At 46.4% G+C, this 22,536-nt stretch overlaps 1 protein-coding gene across 5 annotated transcripts in view; it reads right to left on the minus strand.

Annotated features, from left to right (window-relative positions):
- The window catches only part of esrrga (estrogen-related receptor gamma a), a 317,510-nt gene that overhangs the window by 264,662 nt on the left and 30,312 nt on the right, over positions 1-22,536 (minus strand). For 3 of the 5 annotated variants that reach the window (XM_072509174.1, XM_072509183.1, XM_072509190.1), the window contains one exon: positions 21,271-21,352. The exons of the other annotated variants lie outside the window; for them this stretch is intronic. In XM_072509174.1, the coding sequence (XP_072365275.1) occupies positions 21,271-21,287 (17 nt within the window). In that variant the 5' untranslated portion in view covers positions 21,288-21,352. The remainder of the gene's footprint in view (positions 1-21,270; positions 21,353-22,536) is intronic. 5 annotated transcript variants of the gene reach the window in all.

Genomic DNA, 22,536 nt, shown 5'->3' on the forward strand with positions numbered 1-22,536 from the left:
GGGCACTGATTGCGAAAGTAGAGGATACTGAGTACTCGGCGATAGCCATTTCGGATCACGCCCAGCATTGGATAGACCTAAAGCTGGGGGAGGAGAGGAACCAGCGCCCGTTGTGGCGCTTGGAGGTGCGGCTGTTGGCGGACGAGGAGGTGAGCGAGCGGGTCCGAGGAAGTATAGAGAGGTACTTGGAGACCAACGACAACGGGGAGGTCCGAGTGGGGATGGTCTGGGAGGCGCTGAAGGTGGTGGTTAGGGGAGAGCTGATCTCCATTAGGGCCCACAAGGAGAGAAGAGAGCAGAGGGAGAGTGAGAGGCTGGTGGGGGAGATGGTGAGGGTAAACAAGAGGTATGCAGAGGTGCCGGAAGAGGGACTGTTGAGGAAGAGGCGTAGCCTCCAGGACAAATTCGACCTGTTGACCACCAGGAAGGCGGAGGCGCAGTGGAGAAAGGCCCAGGTGGCGATTTATGAATATGGTGAAAAGGCAAGTCGGATGCTGGCACATCAGCTTCGGAAGCGGGACGCAGCGATGGAGATCGGGGGAGTTAACGATAGGGGGGGGTGGGGAGTGTGGTGCGGAGTGGGGTTGGCATCAATGGGGTCTTCAGGGACTTTTATGAGGCACTGTATCGGTCCGAGCCCCCACTGGAGGAGGGAGGGATGGGCCGCTTTCTGGACCAACTGAAGTTCCCGAAGGTGGAGGAGGGACTGGTGGCGGGATTAGACCGATTGCGTTGGAGGAGCTGGCCAAAGGGATAGGGCGCATGCAGGTGGGGAAGGCACCGGGGCCGGACGGTTTCCCGGTCGAATTTTACAAAAAATATGTGGACCTGTTGGGCCCGTTGCTGGTTAGGACCTTCAATGAGGCAAGGGAGGGGGACGATGTCCCGGGCACTGATCTCCTTGATCCTGAAGCGGGACAAGGATCCCCTGCAGTGTGGGTCTTACAGGCCGATTTTGTTGTTAAATGTAGATGCCAAGGTGCTGGCGAAGGTCTTAGCCACGAGAATTGAGGATTGTGTGCCGCAGGTCATCCACAAAGACCAGACGGGGTTCGTGAAGGGGAGGCAGTTGAACGCGAATGTGCGGAGGCTCCTGAACGTTATTATGATGCCGGCGAGGGAGGGGGAGGCGGAGATAGTGGTGGCGATGGATGCTGAGAAGGCCTTCGATAGAGTAGAGTGGGCCTCTTGTGGGAGGTGCTGAAGAGGTTCGAGTTTGGGTTCGAGTTTGGGGAGGGGTTCTTCAGGTGGATTAGGCTGTTGTACGAGGTCCCGATGGCGAGTGTGGCCACGAACAAGAGGAGGTCTGAGTACTTTTGGTTGCATCGAGGGACGAGGTAGGGGTGTCCCTTGTCCCCCCTGCTCTTCGCGCTGGCGATTGAACCCCTGGCTATGGCACTGAGGGAGTTGAGGAACTGGAGGGGGCTGGTGTGGGGTGGGGAGGAGCATAGGGTGTCGCTCTATGCGGACGACTTGCTGCTATATGTGGCGGACCCGGTGGGGGGAATGCTGGAAGTAATGAGGATCCTCAGGGAGTTCGGGGATTTCTCAGGGTACAAGCTCAACATGGGGAAGAGCGAGTTGTTTGTGGTTCACCCAGGGGACCAGGAGAGGGGGATTGGCGAGCTCCCACTAAAAAGGGTGGAGAGGAGCTTCAAGGATTTGGGGGTCCAGGTGGCCAAGAGCTGGGGGGCCCTGCATAGACTTAATTTCACGAGGCTGGTGGAGCAAATGGAGGAGGAGTTTAAGAGATGGGACGCGTTGCCGCTGTCCCTGGCGGGTAGGGTGCAGTCAGTCAAGGTGACGGTGCTCCCAAGGTTTTTTTCCTGTTCCAGTGCCTCCCCATTCTTATCCCGAAGGCGTTCTTCAGGCGGGTCAACAGGAGCATAACGGGGTTTGTGTGGGCGCGAGGGACTCCAAGGGTGAGAAGGGTGTTCCTGGAGCGGAGTAGGGATGGGGGGGGGGGGAGCTGGCGCTGCCCAACCTCTGTGGGTACTACTGGGTCGCCAATGTGGCGATGGTGCACAAGTGGGTGATGGAGGGGGAGGGGGCGGCATGGAAGAGGCTGGAGACGGCGTCTTGTGAGGGTACGAGTCTGGAGGCGCTGGCAACGGCGCCAGTGCCGCTCCCTCCAATGAGGTATACCACGAGCCCGGTGGTGGCGTCTGCCCTCAAAATTTGGGGGCAATGGAGACGGCACAGGGGGGGAAGTGTGGACCCCGATATGGGCCTAGGTGTGGACCCCGATACGGGGGACCCACCGGTTTGTCCCAGGAAGAATAGATGGAGGGTTTTTGGGGTGGCACAGGGCAGGGATAAGAAGGTTGGGGGACCTGTTTGTGGATGGGAAGTTCGCGAGCCTGGGTGAGCTGGAGGAGAAGTATGGGCTCCCCCCCGGGAAACGCCTTTAGGTATCTACAGGTAAGGGCGTTTGCCAGGCGGCAAATGGTGGAATTCCCGCTGCTGCCGCCACGCACGGTACAGGAGAGGGTGCTCTCGGGGGCGTGGGTTGGAGAGGGGAAGATCTTGGCAACATACCAGGTGATGCAGGAGGAGGAGGAGGCCTCGATGGAGGTGCTGAAGGTAAGTGGGAGGAGGAATTGGGGGAGGAGATAGAGGAGGGGACGTGGGCAGATGCCCTAGGGGGGATGAACTCTTCCGCTTCGTGTGCGAGGCTCAGCCTCATACAGTTTAAGGTGCTGCACAGGGCACACATGACCGGGACAAGGATGAGCCGTTTTTTTTGGGTTGAGGACAGGTGTGTTAGGTGCTCAGGGAGCCCAGCAAACCACACCCATATGTTCTGGGCATGCCCAGCGCTGGAGGAATTTTGGAAGGGCGTAGTGAGGACGGTGTCGAAGGTGGTAGGATCCAGTGTCAAACCGCACGGGGTTCGCAATATTTGGGGTTGCAGAGGAGCCGGGAGTGCAGGAGGCTAAAGAGGCCGGTATTCTGGCCTTTGCGTCCCTGGTAGCCCGGCGAAGGATTCTTCTTCAGTGGAAGGATGCGAGGCCCCAAGCGTGGAATCCTGGATTCGCAATATGGCAGGGTTTATTAAATTGGTGAGGGTGAAACTTGCCTGAAGGGGATCGGTGCAAGGGTTCTTCAGGCAGTGGCAACCGTTCTTGGACTTCCTGGCAGAACGGTAGACAATGGTCCGCAGCAGCGTCTATTTTATTTTTGTTTGTCTACACTGGGGGATCTGAGGGGGTGTATATATTTGCTATGTTTGCTATGTGTTTCGGCGGGTGTTAATATATTATTTATGTATAGGGGAGGGGGCACTGGGTTGTTGTCTTTTGTATTTAATTCTATTGGGTTCCTTTTACATTTTGTTGTTGATATTTTGTGAAAACGTTAATAAAAATTATTTTTTTTAAAAAGAGAGGGTCCATCTGCTCCATGCTAACCCCCAGTACGCCACGGCGTACCCCGTCGGCCGACAAGATACGGTCTCCCTACGGGACCTGGCGCCCGCCGGAACCCCACGCACATCCCAGCCACCAGTCCCACCCTCCCCTCCACCGCAGCACCTTACAGGAGGATCGGTCCTTCCGCCGGCCCCGTCTAGGCCCCCCCCGCCCACCAACGCCCCCCGCAGGCGCTCCCTTCCAAGGTCAACCGTTTTCCCCACCTGCGCCGTCTAGGGGTGCCGAAGCTGCCATGGAGATCGAAGCCACGCTCCCGGAGTCACAGACGCCCGAGCCTCCACCGGAGTCACCACCGAAGCTCCGACGATTACAGAGGACGACCCCGATCGACTGATTGCTTCATTTTAATTGTAAACTGTAAATATAAACCATCAAATGTACATAGCTATCAGAATTATAAATAGTTACTAAACACTGTACGGAGGTATTACGGTACCTCCATAACTAATTATACCACGTTGCCATGTTTTGTAGTTTCAGGCCACCACCCCCGCTGGACTTTTTTTTAACAGGGGGTGAATGTGGTATTATAGGTACTACGGTACCTGATAGGCTAAAGCACCATTGGTAGAAACTGGATGCTTTCTATTGGTTAGAATGTATGATAGCTCCGCCCTGCTAGGCGGGTATAAGTACCCATGCCGCCCCAGCAGCTTTCATTCTGTACCTGAGCTCCTGGGGGAAACATCTAGCTTATTAAAGCCTTCAGTTGGACTACAACCTCGCTTTAGTGGTCATTGATCGTGCATCAGAAGCCTTGGAGAATATTCCGTTTGAAATACTTATAAAATTTACTTTCCCGCCAGTGGGATCTCCTGGTCCTGCCGAAGTTGAATCCCCGCGTTGGGTTTGTGCGGTTACTGTGAGCCATGCAAACATTCAGCGGGACCGGAAGATTCCGCTGGTTGCCAATAGTGCGCCGCCTCCGGCATAGGGAAGCCCGCTGTGGGGTGGGGGGGGGGCGGGGGTTGTTGAGGACAATTCCGACCAACAGCTGCGAACCTCAATTGGCAACTTGGTTACACTGACAACCTCCCCACATGCTGTCTTTTTCTCGTCTACCTTTCTGCCAGTTATGACTGCAGGGCTTATGAATGCAGGGCATACAGAAACATAGAAAAACTTAAAGATTTGGTAACTTTGCTTTCCTATTATCCTGGCAATTGTATCTGATAATGTCTCAAGATATTTTTTCAATTTTGCTCTTTTTTATACTTATTTATGCAACATAGACCATTATGTATCCCTAATTCTCCTTGAGAAGGTAGTGGTGAGTCACCTTCTTGAACCGCTGCAGTCCATGTGCACTCTAGTGGAATGGCAGAGAGTTCCTTGATGAGCTAAACTACTTATTCTTATAACTACCCATGATTAGCTGATCCAAAAACTGTCCATCTTGTTCATTAAATGCTATTTCCTCTTCTCTCCCTGGCTCTAGCACGATATAAATCTCCTCACTCTATTGCCTCATTCCAACACTAATAGCTCCAGCAATTGAAATTCAGGTAGGCAATATACCCCCTAGTTTGATAACCTCTTCAAATTACTCTAGAAAACTGGTGAGACATGACCCGCTCCTCATGATTCCACATGGAATCTCTCTGGTCAGACTTTTCAAATGATTGCGATGCTAACCCCTCTCAACCAGAGCTAAAGCTTAGACGTTGGTTTTTGAGGGAATTTTGGCACTTCTGTAACAAAATAAATCTGTGGTGCAATTTTTAAAAAACCTATGGGTCCTAAAGCTGCAAGCTTAGTTGCATGCATTTGCAGCTTTACTGATACTGAATAAAAATGTAGAGATTGCAACGTTAAGTACAAGAATCATACAGAGGGTTATAAAGAACAGTCATTTATTTCAGTTAAAAGCAAATTACTGCGGATGCTGGAATCTGAAACAAAAACAGAAAATACCAGACAGTCTCAACAGGTCTGACAGCATCTGTGGAGAGAGAAGGGAGCAAACGTTTTGAGTCTGGATGACTCTTTGACAAAGCTGGAGAGAACTGGAAATAGGGTCAGATTTATACTGTTATGGGGATTGGGGGGGGGTGGGGTGGGGGGGGGGGGGCGGGGGGGGGGGGGGGTGGGGGGGGGAGCATTGTGGCTGGATAGAGGGCCAGCAATAGGTGATATTGACAAAGATGTTGTGGACAGAAAGGCAAAAGGAATGTAAATGAAGGTGATGAAGGCTACAAAGGGTGCTGATAGTGGCACATTAAAAGATTAGAATGTATTCATGGCAGAAGAAAGGTAAGCAGTGTGTCAAAGGACAACTAGGAACAGGGATCAGATGGTCCAAGTGGGGTGGGGTGGGGGGAGAGGGCACAATGGACTGGGAAAAACAGATCGGTGGAACAAACAAAAATAAATTGATAGAAATAAAAATGGAGGTGAAGGTGGAGGAGAAAGTTCACAGTCTGAAGTTGTTGAACTCAATGTTACGTCCGGAAAGTTGTAATGAGCGGCACAGTAGCACAATTGTGAGTACTGTTGCTTCACAGCACCAGGGATCTGGGTTTGATTCCTGGCTTGGGTCACTGTCTGTGCGGAGTCTGCGCGTTCTCCCGGTGTTTGCGTGGGTTTCCTCCAGGTGCTCCGGTTTTCTCCCACAAGTCCCGAGAAACATACTGGTTAGGTGAATTGGACATTCTGAATTCTCTCTCTGTGTACCCGAAATGGCGACTGGGGGGATTTTCACAGTAATTTCATTGCAGTGTTAATGTAAGCCTACTTGTGACACTAACAAATATTATTATTATTACGTGCCTAATCGGAAGATGAGGTGCTGTTGCTTCAGTTTATACTGGGCTTCACTGGAACATTGCAGCAAGCAAAGGACGGGCAAGTGGACATGTGAGCAGGACGGTAAGTTTATTTCAGTTACCCTGAGACTTCTATCTCTAGTTTTAATATCTGTTATTTAACACTGCTGTCATAACCTTTACTGATTGAACGAAGTGTGGACGTTGACGTTTTAGGCCGAGGATTTCTTTTTTAAGTTATACTGCATTTCAAGATCAGTCTCATCAAAAATGTAAGACATTTATGCTGCACATTTTTCAACACTGAAAAAATAGTAAAACAATATTAATGCCCAAATTGTATTTATTGCTCAACACAATATGTAAATTATGCTGAGAATTGCCTTATGCTTTTGATGTCTTTTTCTCCATAACAAAAGCCCTTAAACCATACTTGGAAATTTATTCTTAGCTCCATTATACAACCAAGGCTTAAGTCCAGGCTTTGCGGTTATAATGATGGCAAAACTGACAGGTGTCATTACTCTCTGAACCTGACAGCAACTTCTGTCAATCTGCACATGTGCAGTTAAACATGGAAATCCAGAAGCTGCTTTCGGAGACATCGTGTTCCTCCATAAGGTACACTATTGCAATCCTTGCAGATGCAAACAAGACAGAGATCAGCGATTTGATGTGAACTTCAACTTTTTATGCATTACTTTGTTGAATGAGGTGTAACTGAGTTTTTAATGGTCTCCAAAGTCACAACTGCTACTCAACAACATTTGGCTTTGAAAAATGAATTTTAGAAGGCTGGAGTGTCAATTCTTCCATTCAATATTTTTTAAAAACCCATAGATATTTAAAATAATGGGAATAAATGATTTTCTTTACAAGTTTATGATATTTCTGCTTCTACTTTAAACCCAGATACCTACCCCCATCCGCATCTTGTTCTCTGTAAAATGATTAAAAAGTGAATAACAGCCAGTGCTATTTACTTCCTTATTTGCTGTCTGTCAAAGCATTCTTCAATCTGATTGGGTGTTTAGCCTACTAAATGACTTCATTGTTCCTGGAACCCAGAGATCCCCTATACCTCACACCAGAGCGAAATTGACGTCATAACCAGGAAATGGGGCTTGCTAGATCTTTGTGGGCAACTTTTCTGGTGGTTAGTGGAAAGCACCATCCATTCACCACTCAAGCATTGATATTCCCCAGTGAATGGATGGAAATGAATTGTTTTTTTTTTGTTTTTAAAAAAATATTTTTATTGGAGTATTTGTAAAATGTTATAACTAAAACAGAAAAGGAACAATCAGCATTAAACATTAATAGTGCAAAAATAGATAATTCCCCGAACGGCTCTGTCTTCGCAGACCATCGAGAATAACAAAAAACAAACAAACACAACACTCCCCCCACCCCCCACCCCCCCTCCCTCAGAAAGCTGCTACTGCAGACATTTTAAATTAAATTTCCCCAAGAAAGTCGACGAACAACTGCCACCTCCGGGAGAACCCTAACATTGACCCTCTTAAGGCAAACTTTATTTTCTCAAGACTGAGAAACCCAGCCATGTCACTAACCCAGGTCTCTACACTCGGGAGCTTCGAGTCCCTCCACATTAACAAGATCCGTCTCCGGGCTACCAGGGAGGGCAAAGGCCAAGACGTCGCCCTCTTTCACTCCCTGAACCCCCGGGTCTTCTGACACCCCAAAGATCGCCACCTCTGGAATCGGCCCCATCGTGTTCCTAGCACCATTGCCCTGGCAAACCCCTGCTAGAACCCGTCAAGCTTCGGGCATGCCCAAAACATGTGGACATGGTTTGCTGGGCTCCCCGCACACCTCGCACATCTGTCTTCCACCCCAAAAAACGTGCTCATCCTCGCCGCCGTCATGTGTGCCCTGTGCACCACCTCAAACTGTATTAGACTGAGCCTGGCACATGACGAGAAGGAATTGACCCTACTTAGGGCTTCCGCGCACAGTCACAGCTAACTCCCCTCCTAACTCCTCCTCCCACTTGCCTTTAAGCTCCTGAAATGAATTGTTATATATAAAATCCATTAGAACTAAAAATGGAGTATTGTAATCAACCTCAAATGATAACTGCTGAGCCTGAACATAACTGTATCCAGAAGTAAGCTTCATGTCAAATATCTGTCCAGCATGCCCCTTCCCATACTATAGTCATATTATAGTCAAAAGGGTGGACCTGATGATGCAAGTCAAGGAGTTCAGAGTCTAAATGTAATCTTTAAAATCAAATTAGAAATTAAATTAAATCTAAGATATGCTTCCAAAATACCAGAGTATCATTCTTCTGTGTCTGAGATCTTAGTTATGAAGAAATCTTTCCTTTAATGAGTTATGTAATTCTGTAATTGAAGTGCAAATCTGCTCATAATTTCAATTTTGTGCTTGGAATATGACTACCATTGGGATTTTTTGTACAGTTTAGTAATTCATGACAACAAGTGCTTTCAGTCTTGAATCAGTTAGCAATTTATGTGTAATATCAATGGTTAGAAATGCTGAATGTCAAATTGTTCAGGTGAGGGACAGGGCAGGGAAGTTGGTGGTGGCTCCAGATCTGATTAACAAGGTCTTTGAGGAATTTTATGAGAGGTTGTACAGGTCAGAGCCACCTGGGGAAGACCGGGAGATGCAGGAATTTCTAGATGGGTTGGAGTACCCGAGGCTAGGAGAGGGGGACAGGGCTACATTAGAAGGAGCAATAGTGGAGCAGGAGATAAAAGATGCGATTGAGTGGATGCAGTCGGGGAAGGTGGCAGGGCCGGATGGGTTTCCGGTGGAATATTATAAAAAATTCAAGGATAAGCTGGCACCCCTGATGGTGGGGATGTTTGAGGAGGCGATAGGGAAGGGGGTGTTGCCACAAACTTTGGGGCAGGCATTGATTTCCCTGTTGCTAAAAAAAGATAAGGACCCGATGGAGTGTGGGTTGTATAGACGCAAAAGTATTGGCGAAGGTACTGGCGGGTAGGCTGGAAGAGAGCCTCATGAAGGTGATAGGTGAAGATCAGACGGGGTTCGTGAGAGGGAGGCAGCTCTTTTCAAACGTTAGAAGGGTATTGAATGTCATTATGGCACCGGGGAGGGAAAGGAAACAGAGGTGGTTGTGGCATTGGACGCTGAGAAGGCATTTGACCGGGTAGAATGGGGGTACTTGATGGCAGTTCTGGAGCGGTTTGGGATTGGACCAAGATTTGTGAACTGGGTAAAGCTACTATATAAGGAGCCGAGGGCGAGTGTCCGCACAAACAACATCAGCCCAAGATACTTTTCTCTCCACCGTGGGACTAGGCAGGGATGTGCTATGTCCCCCCTGCTGTTTGCACTCGCGACTGAGCCGTTGGCCATCGCATTAAGAAGTTCGAGGGTATGGAAAGGAATAGTGCAGGGGGGGGATAGAGCATTGGGTGTCCTTATATGCTGATGACTTGTTGTTATACGTGTCGGAATCGAGTGTATCGACAGGGGAATATTGAAGCTTCTTTGAGTGTTTGGGTCTTTCTCGGGGTACAAACTAAATTTAGACAAGAGTGAGTATTTTGTGGTGTCTCGGCCGGGGGTGGGGACAGGGGTGGGGGGGCTGACATTCCGTAGGGCAGGGGCTCACTTTAGGTATCTGGGGGTGCAGGTTGTCCAGGAGTAGGGGGGGCTCCACAGATACAACATTTCTAGTTTGGTGGGGAGAGTGAAAGCTGATCTGGCAAGGTGGGATAGTCTCCCTCTGTCACTGGTGGGTCGGGTATAGGCGGTTAAAATGAACGTGTTGCCGCGATTTCGGTTTATTTTTCAATCCCTGCCGATTTTCCTGCCAAAGGCTTTTTTCAGTGAGATTGAGGGAAGGATTACTTCGTTCATATGGGGAGGGAAGGTGACCAGAGTTAGAAAGGTGCTGCAACAGAGGGAAAGGCAGGCAGAGGGTTTGGGTCTTCCGAACCCGATGTATTACTACTGGGCGGCGAATGTGGAGGAAGTGCAGAGCTGGGTCAGAGGGGTTGATTCCCAGTGGGTCAGAATGGAGGAGAGTTTGTGCAGGGGGTCTTGATTGAAAGCACTAGCAACAGCGCCGCTCCCGATGGCCCCGTGGAAGTACTCAGGGCGTCCGGTAATAATAGCTTCATTGAGAATTTGGAGGCAGTTTCGCCAACACTTCGGGTTGGGGGCAGGGTCAAGGGAAATGCCGATTCGGGGGAACCACAGATTTGAGCCAGGGAAGTGGTATGGAAACTTTCGGAAATGGGAGGAGAAGGGGATTAAGGCACTAAAAGATTTGTTTCTTAGGGGTCGGTTTGCAGGATTGAAGGAGCTGGAAGCGAAGTATGGGCTGGAGAAGAGGGAAAGGTTTAGATACATGCAGGTTCGAGATTTTGCCAGAAAGGAGATACAGAGCTTCCCGGTGGAGCCGGCCTCCACATTGCTGGAGGAGGTGCTGCCGACAGGGGGACTGGAGAAGGGGGTAGTGTCGGTGGTTTACGGAGCTATTTTGGAAGAGGATAAAGCACCACTGAAAGGGATCAAAGCAAAGTGGGAGGAAGAGTTGGGAGAGGATATGGAGGAGGGGTTCTGGTGTGAGGTGCTCCGGAGAGTGAATGCCTCCACCTCGTGCGCGAGGTTAGGGCTGACACAGCTGAAGGTGGTATACAGAGCACACCTCACGAGGGCGAGGATGAGCCGATTCTTTGAAGGAGTAGAAGATGTATGGGAACGTTGCGGGGGGGAGGGGGGGGGGAGGGGGGGGGGGAGCGCTAATCGCGTTCATATGTTTTGGTCCTGCCCAAAGCTGGAGGATTACTGGAAGGAGGTTTTTAGGGTAATCTCTAAAGTGGTGCACGTGAAACTGGACACAGGCCACCGGGAGGCCATATTCGGGCTGTCGGACGAGCCAGGGTTGGAAACGGGTGCGGAGGCAGATGTTGTAGCCCTTGCCTCGTTGATTGCCCGAAGGTGGAACCTGATAGGTTGGAGAGCAACCTCTCCATCCTGTGCCTTGGCGTGGCGGGAGGATCTGTTTGAATTCTTGACTCTTCAGAAGGTTAAGTTTGAACTGAGGGGAAGGATGGAGGGCTTCTACAATTCATGGGCATTTAATTTTGAACAGCTGGCATGAAGGAATGTATTGTGACTCTGGGGCTGCCATTACATTAAATTTTCCATGTTATTATCCCTATTTGGTAACTTATTTTCTCCCTCATGCAACTGCCCGTTTTGCTATAGTTCAAGTATTTTGAACTGAGGGGAAGGATGGAGGGGTTCTACAATTCATGGGCATTATTCATTATGCACTTTCAAGAACTGGATAACATCGAACATTAGTTGGGGCGGGTGGGTGGGAGGGTTGGGGGGAGGGGGGCTGTGTGTGTTAATGGCGACTATGGGTGATTCCTGATTCCTTTTTGTCATTTGTTTGTCTGAACATGCGGGCTAATGTTTGGGGTTTGGTGGGAGGATGGGATCGTTGTTATTGATCTGGGGATTGGCATATTTGTTACTGATTATTGTTTATTGTTAGTGGGTGTAAATTTGGGAGAAAATGTGAAAAAGGAGAATAAAAAATATTTAAAACAAAAAAGAAATGCCGTAGAAAGTACAAAATAATTTGGAATGCTGCATTATTTCATGAAGAACGTGGTTTATCTTACCTAATAATTTAGTTGGTAAGGATAGGTTGAAATAGATGGCCACTTTTCTGACCAATGTAATCATTTTAATAAATTTAGAAACTGTTAATTGCATGAGTTATTGGAAAACCAGCATTGGTTGGTTTGTGATTATGGATTCTATATTGTAACATGTCCTATAGTCTGCCTAATCAAGAACATAAATATTAAGATTAGTTATTTAAAACTAAATTCTATAGCATTAGTATGGAGGATATATAATTAATTTTGAGCAGCTTGGTGGTTAGCACTGCTGCCTCACGGCACCGAGGTCCCAGGTTCATTCCGGTTCTGGGTCACTGTCTGTATAGTGTTTGCACATTCACCCCGTATCTGCCTGGGTTTCGCCCCCACAGCCCAAAGATGTGCAGGGTAGGTGGATTTGCCACGCCAAATTGCCCCTTAATTAGAAAAAATGAATTGGGTACTCTAAATTTATTTCTTTTTTAAATTTTGAACAGCTGGCATGAAGGAATGTATTATGACTCTGGGGCTGCCATTACATTAAATTTTCCCTGTTATTATCCCAATTTGGTAACTTATTTTCTCCCACGTGCAATTGCCATTTTTGCTACAGTACAAGTATTTTTTGAAAGACAGGCCAGCAAATGTAGACAATGATTTCCCAAGTCTCTGCTCATAACACTGGGATAGTTTCCACAAGGTGCACTAGAATGGTGTAGAGTGCCTTCTCCCGTGATTCCACCAAACCGCACCCCACCCCTCCACAACTCCATCACAGAACTGCATTGCAACTCCACACTGAATATCCTCAGACATCAACCTCGATTTCAGGTACTAATGAGGGAGATCTTTTACCTTGGTGCTCTGATCAGTGAGTTCATGCACTAATGTTTCCTTCATCATTACTAAGATGTTAATTTTTGTTCTTTATTGGATTATTTTCGCACAAAGCAGCTGGTAGCAAAAAAGTTTATGCTGTTTTATTTTCCATTAACGCATTGGCTGACCTGACAACAAAAGTACCCCTATTAACTATTATGATGCATTCATTACTTTGAGCAGTTACGACTAGCATTCAGACCTGTATATTGTTCAGTTCTTTTTCGTAGAATTGTAATGGTTCATACTTATCACAAAACTATTGCTTCCTTGATGGACCAATTCAAAGTTCAAAGTGACTTTGTTGGAAACAAATGAGGCTTCTTAATATCTTCCATAATTTAAAAAAGTCAGGTTTTTACTCTAACATTTGATTCAGAATATACAGTTTGTGTACTCATCTCACTGACCTTGGCTGTTCAACCATGTGTGCAGGTTTTATACTTGGCAGGAGTCCAGCTAAAAGAGTAAAAGTCAGTCACATAGATACACAAGCCATGTAGCTTTGACCACAATGCCAAGTATCACAAAGAACAATTTAGCACTTTCACGCACAAACAAAAAATTACTTCAGCTCTTTGAGTGGAGGAATATTAAAATTAACTGCACAATAAAAGTTTAATAAAGGATTACTCAAAAAAAACGTATGGAAAAAAATAATTTCACAATCTACTGGTTGTGTATACCACTCTAGAAGGTGCGGTGACTTAAAGTAATCCCAGGTTCACCACTGCCAATCCATGAGTTATTGGTCTTGTTTGAGTCAGTGGTGAGGCAAATGCAGTCTGCCCTCATTCTCCCAGTGTAAGTTAAGGGAAACCTGCTTTCTGCTAGAAAGCACACTTTGTTGCTGAGTGAGTGCTTGCTGAGAAGGGGAGTAAATTTTTTTTAAACTTACTGTTGGGGGTTTCCAGCTGAATCTGGTTGGAGTGAGGACAGAGTGACTGCTGGGTAAGTAGTAAAGATTTGAATTGTTTGCGCAGGCCCATAACAGCTGAATGCTGTTCTCGTGCGGGGCGCAGTGGTTGCTGAGTGAGTGCTTACTGAGAAATGGAGTACATTTTTAAAAAAACTTACTGTTGGGGGTTTCCAGCTGAATCCGGTCGGATTGAGGACAGAGTGACTGCTGGGTAAGTAGTAAAGATTTAAATTGTTTGCGTGGGCCCATAACAGCTGATTGCTGTTATAGTGCGGGACGCAGTGGTTGCTGAGTGAGTGCTTGCTGAGAAGAGGAGTAAATTTTTTTTCAACTTATTGTTGGGGGTTTCCAGCTGAATCCGGTCGGAGTGAAGACAGAGTGACTGCTGGGTAAGTTGTAAAGATTTAAATTATTTGCGCGGGCCCATAACAGCTGATTGCTGTTATAGTGCGGGGCGCAGTGGTTGCTGGTTAAGTGTTTTATTTCTACCTGTATTTATGTTGGGTGGTTCCTAAACCCGAGACACTACACTTGTAGTGTCCCCCACCCTTCCACCTCCTCTCACCTAAGGGGTTGAGTGAATATCAGGTAAGCTCTTTCTTTCTTTCTTTCTTTTTCTTGTTTTATCCGCAAGTTTTCTAGAGGGGCTGGCATGGAAGGCAGTGCAATGTTCCTCCTGCAGAATGTTTGAGGTGAGGGCTGCCGTCAGTGTCCCTACTGATTTCACCTGTAGGAAGTGCACCCATCTCCAGCTCCTCAGAAACCATGTTAGGGAACTGGAGCTGGAGCTGGATGAACTTCGGATCATTTGAGAGGCAGAGGTGATCATAGACAGTAGCTTCAGGGATGTAGTTACTCCGAAGAATCAAGATAGATGGGTGACGGTGAGAGGGGCTGGGAGGAAGCAGTCAGTGCAGGGATCCTCTGTGGCCGTTCCCCTCAGTAACAAGTATACAGCTTTGGATACTGTTGAGGGGGACGACCTACCAGGGGTAAGCCACGGTGAACAGATCTCCAGCACTGAGTCCGTCCCTGTGGCTCAGAAGGAAAGGAGGGAGAGCAGGAGAGCAATAGCTATTGGGGACTCGATAGTTAGAGGGACAGATAGACGGTTCTGTGGCAACGAATGAGACTCACGGATGGTATGTTGCCTCTCGGGTGCCAGGGTGCATGACGTCTCGGACCGTGTTTTCAGAATCCTTAAGGGGGCGGGGGAACAGTCACAAGTCGTGGTACACATCGGTACCAACGACATAGGTAAGAGAAGGGACAGGGATTTAAAACAGGAATTGAGGGAGCTAGGGTGGAAGCTGAGAGCCAGGACAAACCATGTTGTCATCTCTGGTTTGTTGCCGCTGCCATGTGCTAGCGAGTTGAGGAACAGGGAGAGAGTGCAGATAAACACGTGGCTGCAGGGATGGTTTAGGAGGGAGGGTTTCAGTTACGTGGATAATTGGAGCACATTCTGGGAAACGTGGGACCTGTACAGACAGGACGGTTTGCACTTGAACCAGAGGGGCACCTGGGAGGGAAATTTGCTATGGCTCTTCGGGGGGGGGGGTTAAACTAATTTGTCAGGTAGATGGGAAAACGAGCTGTAGTCCAGAAGCCAGTGTTGAGAGTAGTGAGATACTGAGGAGGGTATCAAGGTCGCAGGAGTGTACCGGAAGACAGGAAGGTGGGTTGAAGTGTGTCTACTTCAATGCAAGGAGCATCCAGAATAAAGTCGGTGAACTTGGAGCGTGGATTGGTACTTGGGACAACGATGATGTGGGCATTACGGAGACATGGTTAGAACAGGGACAGGAATGGTTGTTGGGAGTTCCGGTGTATAGATGTTTCAGTAAGTGGAGGGAAGGTGGTAAAAGAGGTGGAGGAGTAGCATTGTTAATCAAGGATAGTTTAACTGTAAAAGAGGTGGAGGTGTTGCATTGTTAATCAAGGATAGTTTAACGGCTGCAGAAAGGCAGTTCGAGGGGGATCTGCCTACTGAGGTAATATGGGCTGAAGTTCGAAATAGGAAAGGAGCGGTCACGTTGTTAGGAGTTTACTATTGGCCCCCAAATAGTAAGAGAGATGCGAGGAAGAAATTGCAAAACAGATTATGGATAGGTGTGGAGGTCTCAGGGTTGTTGTCATGGGTGACTTTAACTTTCCAAATATTGATTGGAACCTCTATAGGTCGAACAGTTCGGATGGGGTAGTTTTTGTACAGTGTGTGCAGGAGGGTTTCCTGACACAATATGTGGATAGGCCGACAAGAGGTGGGGCCACATTGGATTTGGTACTGGGTAATGAACCGGGCCATGTGTTAGATTTGTTTGTGGGAGAGCACTTTGGAGATAGTGACCACAATTCGGTGTCTTTCACTGTTGAAACTGAGAGGGATAGGGCTACACGGCAGGGCAAGGTTTATAATTGGGGGAGGGGTAATTATGATGCGATTAGGCAAGAATTAGGGAGCATAAGATGGGAACAGAAACTGTCAGGGAAAGGCACTAATGAAAAGTGGAGCTTGTTCAAGGAACAAATATTGCGTGTCCTTGATAGGTATGTCCCTGTCAAGCAGGGAGGAAATTGCCGTGTGAGGGAACCATGGTTCACAAAAGAGGTTGAATGTCTTGTCAAGAGGAAAAAGGCAGCTTATGTAAGGATGAGAAAACAAAGTTCAGTTGGGTCACTTGAGGGTTACAAGGTAGCAAGGGATGAGCTCAAAAAAAGGGCTTAGGAGAGCTAGGAGGGGACATGAGAAGTCCTTGGTGGGTCGGATCAAGGAAAACCCCAAGGCTTTTTACTTTTATGTGAGAAATAAAAGAATGACCAGGGTGAGGGTAGGGCCGGTCAAGGACAGTAGTGGAAACCTGTGCATGGAGTCAGAAGAGATAGGAGAGGCGTTGAATGAATACTTTTCTTCAGTGTTCACCAAGGCGAGGGGCCATGTTTTTGAGGATGAGAGTGTGATACAGGCGGGTAGGCTGGAGGAGGTAGATGTTCTAAGGAAGGATGTGTTAGCAATTTTGAAAAACCTGAGTGTCGACAAGTCTCCTGGGCCAGATGGGATATGTCCTAGGATTCTTTGGTAGGCAAGGGATGAGATTGCAGAGCCTTTGGCTTCGATCTTTGGGTCCTCACTGTCCATGGGGATAGTGCCAGAGGACTGGAGAGTGGTGAATGTTGTTCCTCTGTTCAAGAAAGGGAATAGGAATGAAAGGGAATTTGGCCAATTGGATAAGTAACTGGCTATCACATAGAAGACAGAGGGTGGTGGTGGGTGGAAAATTTTCAGACTGGAGACCAGTTACCAGCGGTGTACCACAGGGATCAGTGCTGGGTCCTCTGCTATTTGTGATTTTTATCAACGACTTGGAGGAGGGGGCTGAAGGGTGGGTCAGTAAATTTGCTGATGACACCAAGATTGGTGGAGTAGTGGATGAGGTGGCGGGCTGTTGTAGGCTGCAAAGAAACATTGATAGGATGCAGAGCTGGGCCGAAAAATGGCAGATGGAGTTTAACCCTGATAAGTGCGAGGTGATTCATTTTGGTAGGAAAAATTTGAATGCGGATTACATGGTCAACGGCAGGGTTCTGAGGAATGTGGAGGAACAGAGAGATCTTGGGGTTCATGTCCACTGATCTCTGAAGGTTGCCACTCAAGTGGATAGAGCTGTGAAGAAGGCTTCTAGTGTGTTAGCATTTATTAACAGGGGGCTTGAGTTTAAGAGCCGTGAGGTTATGCTGCAACTGTACATGACCCTGGTGAGACCACATTTGGAGTATTGTGTGCAGTTCTGGTCACCTCACTATAGGAAGGATGTGGAAGCATTGGAAAGGGTGCAAAGGAGATTTACCAGGATGCTGCCTGGTTTGGAGGATAGGTCTTATGAGGAAAGGTTGAGGGAGCTAGAGCTTTTCTCTTTGGAGCAGAGGAGGATGAGAAGCGACTTAATAGAGGTTTATAAGATGTTGAGGGGGATAGATAGAGAGGACGTTCAGAGACTATTTACTTGGGTGGATGTAGCTGTTACAATGGGGCATAACTATAAGGTTCAAGGTGGGAGATATAGGAGGGATGTCCGAGGTAGGTTCTTTACTCAGAGAGTGGTCAAGAGTGTGGAATGGACTGCCTGCTGTGATAGTGGAGTCGGACACTTTAGGAACTTTCAAGCGGTTATTGAATAGGCACATGGAGCACACCAGAATGACAGGGAATGGGATAGCTTGATCTTGGTTTCGGACAAGGCTCGGCACAACATCGAGGGCAGAAGGGCCTGTTCTGTGCTGTACTGTTCTATGTTCTATGTTGTGAATTCAAATAATCAAGCAAAAGTTTTGGTGTGATACTTCTCATTGTCGAGCAGCCGCTTAACAAGTATCATGCCCTCCACCACCCCTTTCCCCACCCCAAAGCCTTCCAATGAAGAGGAGTCGCATCAGGCAATAACTAAGCTATCATATTCAATCCCAACTCTCAAGCACTCTTACACGGACTCCAGTATGTTAAGTGATAGCATTTTCTTATAGTCAAGCAAAAGATCAAACGGTTTTATTTTAATTATTATTTTTTCAAATCAAGAATTAGTCTAAAAGGGATAAGATTCAAAATAATGGACGGCTAGCAACAATCACAACTGACATTGGACCGTGAACCGAGACAACCAAATTGAAGCAATTTATATCAACAGAAGTGAAACTGAACTCTGACCTTAACTCACTAGCAACTGTGGTTATTCTTTACAATATGTAGTGCAGTGTTCATTGCAATTACAAAGGTGAAAGGATAATAAACTTGATAACAATATTAGGCTCAATGTTAAAAGGGCATCACATGGCTGGCACTGCAGCATTATAAGTTTGTTTTCAGAATGGATTACTAGAAAATAAGCAATGCCCTATGTATTGGGAGCATAATGGTTACCAAAGAGTGATTACAAGGCAGTAATTTAATAGAGGGGTTCAGGTGATGTCATGAGCCACAAGAACAAACCTGGAGTGGTTTATAACTCTGAGATTAGATTACTGCCTTGAAATCACTACTAGGTATCTGTTATTTTTAATAATACATACAGTAAATTGTATGGGTTGGTTTTTATCCATTTTGGGTTTGTTTTTCTGCTGATGTTGGCTCTCAATGTGGATGCCAACCCGCCACAGCACTCGGGATCATTGATTTGTGATGACGATCAAACTGAAACATTAACGATTGCAAAGTCAATGACTGCGTGTTTCATTGAAAGAAAATCACATTTTTCAGCAAATTCTACTGTCGGTATGCAGTGGAAGTGATCATGTAGAAGTGTTTTTTAATAGTAACAGAAACCTGTCTACGTAGGCCAAGCTAAAAGGACAACAGTCTCCTTAAAAGCAGTTTTGGTAGTAATGACAATCTGTCAAATGTACATCCTCAGAAATGGAAAGCGTGACACAAAGATCCAATGACAGCAATCCCACCCACATATCTGGAATGCAAAAGCTACATATTTACTTAATCAGTCACTATTTTCAGATTTTCTTCTGAGCTGGCTTAGGCCGAGAGACATCAATTATTTAAAGGAAGTAACATGATGCTTCCTCTGTTAAGTCAAGTCTGCAAGCAGACGAGAGAGAATAAAAAATGAATTAGCTGGAATTTATTATCGAGCTTGATGCAAACAGAGATTCAGCCATCATATGTGCACCAGTTTTTCACACACCTTCAAACACCCTGTTGGCTTTCCCAATAAAATAATACTGCTACAGCAGGTACCTTTCAGCATGAGAGGTGGTCTCTTTGAAAACTGCTTCACAGACGAGAGTGTGTCCAGTGGCTGTCCTGATTCACACACACACACACACGCACACACGCACACACACACAAACACACACTGTATTCAACACACGTAACAATTATTCATCCACCTCGTTCTCACTAAAGGCATGGCAATGCAATTTTATTGTTATAATCAAGACCATATGACAAAAGCAGAGGCCATTAGGGACCAATTTCAAGTGTTCTTTGCAAGACAATGATTTTCAGATAGCACTTACATATGCTGAACAGTTAAGTTTGCTTCATTGCACCTGCGCTGATATATGCGGCTTTCTGCTCTGCTCACCCTCTGCTTGCCCCCTCCCCTTCCCAAAATATTTTTTTTTCTGGCCAAGCGAAGAAAAGTTTCAAAGGCTGACTGAATGTTAATATTTTTTTTCTCTTCATTTAATTGAAATCTGCTTTAAATCTTGTTCAGCACTTACCCCCCTTCAACCTCCAGGTGCCAGAGGGCTTGTTACTTGTGAATTATTTAACAATCATATTTGCGGTAGGAAATTGATTTTTGAGTAAATCCATATTGATTGAGTTATGCGAGACTAATGATTTGAAGTAAAATGTTGCTGTTAACTTCTAGGGATGGAGGAAGAGAATGTTTTGTGCATCAAATTTTCATTTGAAAGGGACCTTGGCACCCTGCTTTCACCCTGTCATAGCATGTGATGACTAACTGTCTGCCAACCATGACCAAGCGATTAAAGCAGACAGCATCTGTGTATCTTTGCGGTAATAGGAGCCTGCTTTCTATTTTCCATGCATTGAAACTTGAGCAGTCTATTAGCTCCTGCATTTTTAGTTTGATGAATTTATTACTCTCCATTTCTTTTAAATCAAAAGAAGTGCAGAAGCAGATTCCTCCTAATTTTATTTTTCCTTCCCCAGATTGGTTACAAATCTTTCAGGTGAATCCTCATCAATACTGAGGAGTGCCTCACTTGCGCTCAAAATACCTTTTTCTGCCTGCAATAAACGTTACAAATACTGTCATGTCCCTTCAACGAGCCATTTTTTTTGTATCTTGTATTGAAGTTCCCCATCTTATTGTACGCGATTCCCCCGCTGAGGCAGCAGACACGCGACCTGTTGCCAAGTGTCAAGCACTGGCACTCAAACTGATGAGTTCTCACCCTTCACCTCCATTTGATACATTGTTTTGTCTCCCTCCAGCCCCTCCTCCCAATGGTTCAGTCACTCAACAGGTGGGAAGTGTGAATGTAAACCCATATTATAGTCCTCCAGAATGCAGTGCATAGACACAATATGCTGTCACTAGACTGCTTTCTAATCTCTAAATATGCTTATTTGTTTCCCAGAGTTGCAGTTACAGTTCATCAAGGATTCAGAATCACTGGTACGTGGGGTTTCAGATCAGAAATGTCCAATATTATGGGAGGATAATGCAACCTACATGCTAAACATTATCTTCACTAAACAAACTTGAGTTTTGAGGGAAAGAGGACAAGGCCAAGTATGAAAATGAGGCTAGTAAAAAAACCTGAAATGATTACAATTAGCTTCCTTGATTGGTTAATGAGGTAAATGCATCGGTGGATGGGATACTAAGCCCATGCAGGACTGTAGCCTCCCAAGTTCAGTCACTGATCTGTGCGGAGTTCATTGATCTCAGTTGGAATGGTGATAGGGTGCCACAATATACCTCAGTGTCTCCAGACTAGGGACGAGGAAAGGGGAGAAGGAAGGAAAACAGTCAGGGTTCCAGCTCCCGGCCACTATCCAGTGACCGCTGCTGGAAATTATATCTGCAGACTATCGAGAGAAGAGTGGCTCTCTGCCCTTCAGAGCGAGACAACCTGCCGATACTCACGGTTTAAGCTTCCACATGTAGAATGGGCTCTTGGGCGAAGTTAGGGAGGGCTGCCGACACTTGTGGAACTGCACCCCAGCGTCTTCATTAAGGGAAGAAAGGGGGAAAAAAGATCACGTTTTAATTGGACGTTTTTTGTGCCTAGATAAATAGTTCACAGGTGTTTGCCATTCTTTAACAGAAAGGAGCTAAACTCAAACTGTGTCACCCTTCCTCTCCCTGAATTTTAATGGATTGAAATCAAAAGGAGTCAGACTGACTCCGATGTTTTTCCTTGCAGGTCAAAATAATACAAATCCATACGTTCCTCCATTTTCCGTCCCTCCTACAGTCGGATCGTGTTCAATACTATGAGCCTCACCGAATCTCTCAAGATAAGATGCTGCTGATCTATCAGATGAAGAAAATATCAAGGGGAAATCAATCTAAACACCTCCGTGTGGCTGATTACAGTGTCACCTCCAACTATCGGCTACTGCCTACTCTCTCAACAAGAGAATAATACATGGTGCAGGGGGACCGGAAAATGTTTGGGTGGGGTAAAGAAAAAATAATTTCAAAATTAGATGGGGGAACTGGTATAAATAGAGGAAATTGTAAACAATATCAACAAAAGATATTGTTGATAATATATAAGTTTCAATTGAAGTTTCACGTTCATCGGTCCCGTTTCGGTTATTCCAAAAATGGCTCCAAAACATTGCACGAAACGTCCAAGCCACCATTTGCAAACAGCTGTATTAGACAAATATACCAAATTAAGGTTGTTCAATTGGATTTTCTCTGAGGATTTGACTGAAAATTATGTTGTGCATCTAAATTTGGAATAATGTTAGGCTAAATTATTATATTCAAGACATTCTTGCCTTAGAGTTCATTGTGCTGGAACAGAAATTGGGTACTTCCGGATATGCCTCCGCTAATGCCTTTGATCTAGGTGATAGAAGTGTGGCTGAATGCCCTCGAGTTAATTCAGTGGAAATAAGGGAAGCACCTACCTTGAGCTGACCCCACCCCCAAAACAAATGAACAGAAATCAGCAGTTCAGTGGAGCCTCAGTCCTCTACCAATTCACTGTGCCCACCACAGCATCCTGAACTGTTGAAGGTTGTCCCAAATATTCTTTTATATATTATGTGTCAAAGAATGTAATGACTGCAGTAGGATTAAGGTGATAATTAAATCGGGCAGGGGGAGGGGGGGTTGTGGGGGTGGGGGGTGTCTGCTAATGTTCAGAAGCCACTTAGTACTCTCAATTTATGACAT

Source organism: Scyliorhinus torazame, chromosome 1, assembly GCF_047496885.1.
Source record: "Scyliorhinus torazame isolate Kashiwa2021f chromosome 1, sScyTor2.1, whole genome shotgun sequence".
NCBI classification, from domain to species: domain Eukaryota; kingdom Metazoa; phylum Chordata; class Chondrichthyes; order Carcharhiniformes; family Scyliorhinidae; genus Scyliorhinus; species Scyliorhinus torazame.